The sequence below is a fragment of the Psammomys obesus genome, unplaced genomic scaffold (assembly GCF_907164565.1).
Source record: "Psammomys obesus unplaced genomic scaffold, mPsaObe1.curated_primary_1811, whole genome shotgun sequence".
NCBI lineage: Eukaryota > Metazoa > Chordata > Mammalia > Rodentia > Muridae > Psammomys > Psammomys obesus.
In genome coordinates, this window is record NW_026594306.1 from 1 (window position 1) to 8,173 (window position 8,173).

At 43.7% G+C, this 8,173-nt stretch overlaps 1 protein-coding gene across 1 annotated transcript; it reads left to right on the top strand.

Moving 5' to 3' along the window:
• Positions 1–618: 618 nt before the first annotated feature.
• LOC129685055 (integrin alpha-V-like) lies at positions 619–8,173 on the top strand (the record flags this gene model as incomplete). The annotated part of the gene is given in 5 exon segments (XM_055618399.1): positions 619–671; positions 1,488–1,690; positions 4,290–4,481; positions 6,572–6,617; positions 8,157–8,173. Coding segments are annotated over 5 exon segments (511 nt in total), but the record flags the coding sequence as incomplete, so codon positions are not given.

The following is an 8,173-nucleotide window of genomic DNA, read 5'->3' on the forward strand; positions in this document are numbered from 1 at the left end:
CTGATGGTGTATACGCAGTTGTGAATTATTGATGGTGTATACGCAGTTGTGAATTATTGATGGTGTATACACAGTTGTGTGTTACTGATGGTGTATACGCAGTTGTGAATTATTGATGGTGTGTACACAGTTGTGAATTATTGATGGTGTATTCGCAGTTGTGTGTTGCTGATGGTGTATACACAGTTGTGAATTATTGATGGTGTATACGCAGTTGTGAATTATTGATGGTGTATACGCAGTTGTGAATTACTGATGGTGTATACGCAGTTGAACCTCAACATAAAGATTCTTCGGTAAAGTTTGGTAGAGGGCATTCCGAATGAGTATAGATGTTTTATACTATTCTTGTCCGTGTGTGTCAGGGAATTAAGTTACAAGGTGGTAACAGCAGAGGAAAAGTTTCACAGTAGGCAGAGAGAAAACAAGCCCTCAGCTTTGTATCCAGGAGCCTCTTTGCTGGGCTGTGGTAGGCTTTGAGAGAGGAGGAGACGCTGAGAAGCCTCATGATGGAGGCTCTGGAACAGTGAACGTGATGAGCCTTTCTATGAGGTATAAATGTTAGCCGTTGATCTGGCTGGCTGAAGTGTAAATGTTTTGTTCCCTCTTCTTCTTCAGATGGCTGCATATTTTGGATTTTCTGTAGCTGCCACTGACATTAATGGGGATGAGTAAGTTTTAAAAAAATGTTTCCAGAAACTGTTTTTCTCTGTGTTTATAAGTGTTTGACTGAAACTAAACAGTATTTCTTCTGTTTCTTTGTCTCCTTCCTGTTAATCTCCTCTTACTCTAAAAAAGCAATTTGACGCTCCCTAGTCATGAATATGAGAAAGCCTCTCAGTTGGTTCTAAGTTTTAAAATAGCTCTAACACAGTGGTTCTCAATCTTCCTAACACGCGACACTTTAAAACTCCTAATGTTGTGGTGGCCCCCAACCGTAAAATCATTTCGCTGCTGCCTAGTCACTGTAATTTTGCTGCTGTTCCGAGTTGTAAGCGTCTGATATTCAGGGCATCTGATGTTTGACCCAAGACCCTTAGGCAGAGAACCACGCCTCAAACCATGGCGCTGTAACTGTATGAAAGCCCCGCCATTGAGCCACGAAGCCGCGAGAGGCTTAAAAGGGGAGGGGAGAGTGAAGGAAAAGGAGTTTTAGTAAGAATGTACTGATGTGGGGCTGGAAAGAGCGCTCCGTGCACCAGGCACACATGGTACACAGCATACATGCAGGCAAGACACTCACCCACTGTGCTGATGGCGCCTTTAATCCCAGTAGAGGCAGGGGGTCTCTGTGAGTTCGAGGCCAGCCTGGTCCACAGAGTTCCAGGACAGCCAGGGCCGCACAGAAAAATCCTGTCTCAAAAAAACCAAACCAACCAACCAACCAAACAAACCAAAATGTACCCACACACATAAAATAGAAATTGAGAGAAATGCTGACTGTGAGGTGGAGTGTGATTTTGTGCGAGGACGCTCTCTTCTCTCAGTTATGCAGATGTGTTCATTGGAGCTCCTCTGTTCATGGACCGAGGCTCTGATGGAAAACTCCAAGAGGTGGGCCAGGTCTCGGTGTGCCTGCAGAGAGCATCAGGAGACTTCCAGACCACGAAGCTGAATGGATTTGAGGTTTTCGCCAGGTTTGGAAGTGCTATAGCTCCTCTGGGAGACCTGGACCAGGATGGCTTTAATGGTAAGATCCAAGTGACTTTCTGAGTCACCTGAAAAAGTTCCCAAATCTCCACCTGTAGACACGCTTGTGAGCGGACCTCCTGCCTGAGGAGAGCACATCACTGACACCATATTTAAAAACAAGTTGCTTCCCCCACCTCAAAAATGAGCAAAAGATTTCAAAATTTGGCTGTTGTGAGCTACAATGTCAGATGATCAACTTTGGAAAGGAGGCCTCATTCCCAGGGAGCCCTCTGCAGCCTGCTGCCTGCCAGCGCCCTCTACTGTCTGTCTGGCTCCAAGTGAAAAATAGCTCCAGGAATGAGATTCCACTAAGGTTTTTATAGTCAGAGCTTTATGGTGCTATGAAATCCTGGAAAGGTTGTATGTCTTGTCGTGGGGACCTGTAAAGGGTGTCAGTTAGAGTAGTCCCATTTCAACGGTGCAGGCGCCTTTAAAAACAAAAGTTGGCTTTCACGTCACAGCTCTTTTCCAAAGCCTGAAACACAGATTAAAAGTTAGATACATAAAATATAGTTTACAAGGATTTTTGTAGAAGAATAGTAAGGAGAGAATAATTGTTCGTTTGTTTGCATAATCAGCAATATATTTGGGTATCCCCCCCCCAATATAGAAAGTTATTAAGGAGAAAATTTTAGAAATTCGATAGTACAGATGACTGGCTGTGGAGTGAAAAAGAAAAGGCTGCCTCTCCTGCCTTGTGGATGGTTGTATGTCACACACCAACCTGAATGACCACAGAGGAGTTCAGATTTAGTGAACAACCAGCCTAACGTATATTTTGCGTCCTAAAATAGTCTTAAATTTTTTTTTTTTAATCATAAAAGAACTTAAAGCTCATGACAAGTTATGGAATGACCACTGTAGGTCAGGTCAGATCATTACTTATGGGTGATAAAAACCATGAGATAAGAAAGAAAACTGTATTTGATTTTCTACCTTGTGTAAAATTAAGGGCCCCCTTGCGTTGTGGCTGGGCTCTGTCTCCGGGCTTCCTGGAACAGCTAAGACATGCTGTAGCTTTGTCCCAGAGGTTATTCCAGTGGTCTTCACTTTTCATATTTTTATGATGTTCTTTGACAATACCATGCCTAAGGAACAGCAAAAATCTTTGAAGTTTTGTAAATTTTGTTTGTATTTTCTTTGTTTGGTTGTTTTTTTTTTTGAGACAAGGTTTCACCTTGGCTGTCCTGGACTCACTTTGTAGACCAGGCTGGCATCAAATTCACAGAGATCCACCTGCCTCTGCCTCTTGAGTGCTGGGATTTAAAAGGACTGTTTATATAATGCAAGTACATATTTTTTAAAGTGGCATTTTTAGGGCTTGTTGCATATTTATAAAGAGTGAGTTCCTTAGGGCTTGCGGACAGCAGGTAGTCTCCTAGGTGCTGAAAATCAGAGGCTTCTAACCACAGCCGGCTGTGGTGGTGCACACCCTTAGATCAAGTCCTCTGGAGGCAGAGGTAAGCATCTCTATGAGTTTGAGGCCAGTCTGCTTTTCCTAGTGTGTTCCAGGCCAGCCAAGGCTACGTAGTGAGGTCCTGTCTCAAGTGAAACAAAGCGGGTGATCACCTGTGACCTCGTCAGCCAGGCGATGGTGGCACACCTTTAATCGTAGTGCTTGAGAGGCACAGGGAACTGCACACAGAGAAACGCATTCTCCAGGAAAACAACAACCAACGAAAAAGGGTAGTCACCGACACACATTTCTAAGGAACTCGGCGTGCAATAGAGTGTATAAATGCAGGATATACCTCCGTGGTATTTGAGGTATTCCCGGCTGTGGTGGTCTCACAGATAGGATGGGCAGTCCGTGCATGTTTGGCCACTGAGGAGGCAGAGGTGGTTTAATAAGGACATTGAAGCAATTTGGTACCAAGTGGCCAGTATAAGCCAAAGAGACATCCATGTCTCTTCAGGCTGGCAGCATCTCAGAGAGGAGAAATTGGTATGTTATGTTATGTTATGTTATGTTATGTTATGTTATGTTATGTTATGTTATGTTATGTTATGTTATGTTATACTATATTACATTAATTTATTTTTAAGGTAGGAATGGTCACTATTACCATATAGTATCATTTAGAGTTATTTTAAAGAATTAAAATTTTAATGTTTTATGTTGTTTCAGTATAAAAGAGCAAGACTAAGCCAGAGCTTTGAGATTTATGAGCTAGATTTTAATTTGTAAGATGAAACTTATGAATGAACTAGAAGGAGGAGTCAGAATGAACTGTGTTTGCATGAGTCCTTACCCTCATCTGCAATTTAAGGTGAAGCGCGTTAGGTCCAGAAAGCTGATGTCTCTTGTCCAAGGTGTGGCCCAGAGCATCTGCCTCCACATGTCATTTTTGCAGTTTTTCTTGAATTAGAATTTGTTTCCTGTCTTGAGACTCTCACTCTGTGGCCCAGGCTGACCTTGAACTCAGCATCCTCCTGTGTTAGTCTCTTGAGTGCTGGGATTGCAGGTGTGTGCTGCCATGCCAGCCTAGACTGTGACTCTGCCAGAAGGGTTGTATGAGTAACATTAGTGCCGAGAACCTTCCGGCCGTCCAGACCCACCTTCCTCATCCGTTCTTCTCTTGCTCACCTTCTCGCAGATATCGCAATTGCTGCTCCCTATGGCGGCACAGATAAGAAGGGGCTGGTTTACATCTTCAATGGACGGTCAACAGGCTTGAACTCGGTGCCATCTCAGATCCTTGAGGGCCAGTGGGCTGCTCAGGGCATGCCTCCAAGCTTCGGCTACTCAATGAAGGGAGCTACAGATGTAGACAGAAATGGATATCCAGGTACTTCTCTACAGACACACGTGGCTCTAGGCATTCTCAGCCCCCACAGAGTTAGTTTTTCTTTTCTTGCCCACCCTTCTGTTAAACGGTTCAGTACTGGTGCAGACTCTGCCATCATCACTAACAGGAAGGAAGAGGAAGAGCACCTCATTTGATGAGAGTGTACAGTACGAAACACACAGTCTCATTCGTTGCATTAAAGCTTATAATAAAGTATCAGAAAAAAAGTACAGAAGCCACCAACAAAAGCCAAATGTACATCCCAAGTTTTTAAAATGGCATCCATTGCTTTTTAACAAGCTGGTATTTTTAAATGCTGGTGCAGTCATTGGTGTGTGTGAGTGTGTGTGTGAGTGTGAGTGTGTGTGTGTGTGTATGAGTGTGAGTGTGTGTGCATGCATGTATGCACTGCATGTACCTGCCTGTGGAGGCCAGAGGTTACGTCTAGTGTCTCCCTCTGTCACTTTATAGCTTAGACTGGGCCATCCCTGGAGCTCGTAGATTCGGCTTGAGCTGGTTGAGCGAGCTCCAGGGATCTCCCTTCTCTCCCGCTAGCACCATCTCTGGCGTGGCGCGGGAGGACACAAACTCCGCCCACTTTGTGCACTTCACTCACAGAGCAGTCTGCCTTGCCTGGACCAGTCACTCTGTCTTAAAAACGATGCGAAACAAAACGAAACAAAATCCCATCTCACTGAAATTTCCCAGTAACAGTGTGTGGAATGGAGGTTAAATGGGGTCCCGATACGGCCACCTGGGGATGTGAAAAGTGACTGAAAGTAGCGGTGACTCACCCACTGCATTAATCTGCTTAGAGCCCGTCGCCGAGACTCTCACACCCCGTGAGCATTATAGTGGATCCTTTCTGTACATGACGTGAAATTTAGGAAAACCCGTGTGATTTGTTGTTGGAATAGCCAGTCTGGGTTCTGGCTAAGCGTGGTGACAAGCTTTAGAAATAAGACGGGAAGCTTGGCTGAGCCGGTGTTACTTCAGGACTCAGCTGTGCGCATGATATGTGCATTACAGAGCTTACTGTAACAAAACCTTCCTCCCACTTCCCCCGGTGCATTTCTGCTCTGTTCGTGTGAGGCAGGGTTTTGCTGTGTAGCCCTCCTCCCCTCGGCTTTTGAGTAGCTGTGGTTACAGGTGTGCGGCACTGTGCCGAGCTCATTCACTCATTTATATGCATGCGCACATATGAATATGCATGCATGTTACATGCATATGTAAAACATACAGTGCAGGGGGTTATTCTATGTGTGTGGGTGCTTTACCTGCATGTATGTCTGTGCATCAGGTGCTCAGGGCCTGCAGGAGCCGGAAGAGCGTGTCAGGGCCTCACTGTAGTTACAGACAATTGAGCGTCACCATGTGTGTTGGATTTGAGCCTGGGTCTTCGGGAGGAGCAGCCAGTGCTCTCAGCTACCTCTGGAGATACCTCTCCAGTGTCATACATGCATGTGTGTGTGTTTGTATTGTGCGTGTGTCAGATAGAGATATCTATTTTTAATTTAACAAAATGGCATCAGGCTTTGTAAGCACTGTAGACAGCATTGTGTATTTTATTCCCTTAAGATATCAGAAAGATTCATTATTTTAGAACATGAATTCCATGTTCGCCGTTCCAACAAGTGACTGTGTCATCCCTTATTTTACCTTATAATCTGTAATTTATATCTATATGTTTAATTTTGTTGTATGTCTGTGTGTGTGCGTGCGTGGCTCTGAGCGCACGAGCAGGTTAGAGAATGCGTGTTTGGTTCTCGCCTTTCCACCTTGTTTGAAACAAGCTCCGTATGCTGCTGCATAGCTTGGCCTGGTGGCCTCGAGAAATCCTTCTTCTAGGGCATGCTGGGATTGTAAACACGTGTGCCCAGTGCTCCAGCACCAAGGCGTCTCTCAGCCCAAACATTTTCTTGTTTACCTGGATGAGAGTCTTAACTGACCATGAGAGTTTATTCACTATTTTGAAGTAGTTTTGCCTTGTGCATATTATCTTAAAGCCCAGGAGAACTAAGCATGTCATAGAATAATGTATATTTTTTTAAAAATATTTTTATTGTTAACTTGTTTTTCTCTCTCTCAAGATTTGGTTGTAGGAGCTTTTGGTGTCGATCGAGCTGTCTTATACAGGTATGTTCCACGATCTTTAATATAGAAGTATTCTGAATTATATGATTTTTTTTAAGTTAACTACTCATTTGAATTTCAGTTCAATTGTCTTGAAGTAGTGATAAAATTATTTGTTCTATTCAAGGTTTGCTGCAAATAGTATATTTTCAAGAAACCCTCAAAGAACAGAGAGCTATGTTTTTTTCTTAAAAATATTTTTAAAAATTATTCAGAATTTTCCCTCATTGTTCTCCTGCATTTTAGTCTCTCTTCAGAAATGTATGAGTAGTACATTTTTCTGTGTTTGTCTTGTGTACATAAAACACCAGGCTCTATCCCTAGACCCCCACAAGAATGAATATAAGATGACAGAGGCTTACATTTTTCTAGAAGAAAAAGCTAGTACTTGTGCCTCAGTGTTCTGTGGCTGTAAAGGAGCTGTGTCACTGCGATCCACCAGCTTCGCCAGCCACAGAGAATGTAAACATGGGCTTCTAGGGAAGACCTGGCCCCGTTGTTGTTTGTTTGTTTGTTTTGTTGTTGTTTTTCTTAATATAAAACTTAGGGTTGTGCACGTGAATTTTGCAAAACTGTATTTACCAGCTGACTATCCATTATCTGAAGTGCTTGAGACCAGGAGTGTTCCAGATTTTGGAGTTTTATGGGTTTTCAGGTATTTGCAGAGACTGACCAGTCAAGCATTTCTAGCATAAAAAGTCAAAACTTGAAACAGTCCAAAATCCTTTTCAGGCCTCTTGTTGGTACTCAGAAGTTTTGCTTTGAGAGTCCATAGCATTTCACTTTGAATTTTCAGAATATAGAAATACTCAGTGTATGTCTTAGTTTAAAAATTATTGTTAATAAACACTTGCAGGAGGTAAATTTCCAAGCGATTTAAAGGCAAACCTGGGCTGGAGAGACGGCTCAGCCTTTAAGAATACAGCTAGTAGTGTGTACTGCTCACACAGAAGACCCAGGTTCTGTTCCCAGCACCCACGTCAGGCAGCTCAGATGGCCTGAAAGTCCATCTCCATGGGGTCTGATGTCCTCTCCTGTCACCCCCTCCTCCCAAACACATATCTAAAGCAGTAGAAACAAACATTTAAAAAGCACACACGTAGCCGTGTGTGTGCCGTACTGTGGATATTCTCTTTTAAGAAGTCTGCCTTTATCTGTAGGCCTTCTCTCGGCACTGCAGAGCTTCCCTCTCCTGTTCATGGGGCTCCACGCCTCTCATATCCCTCGCTGTGTCCTTCTAATTGGCGGATGCCATACAGCTCCTAACAGTTGCACTTTGCTGTGCTGAATTCAGATAGGCCGACCAATTGTCTTCCTTGCCTGGAATTGAGCGGTTGCCAAGATGCAGGACTGAGTTAGGTTAGTTGTGGGTGAAATGAGATGGTCGGCCATCTTGTGTTTACGTTTAGGGTACTACAATGGCTGTTGCTGCTACCAACAGCAACGGTCATTGAACTACATCTGTGGTGAGTGAGAATTTAATCAAACTGTTTAAATTCTCTCTTTTTCCTCCCCCCCCTTCATTTTAAAACTTAAAACCAGAGCCAGACCCGTTGTCA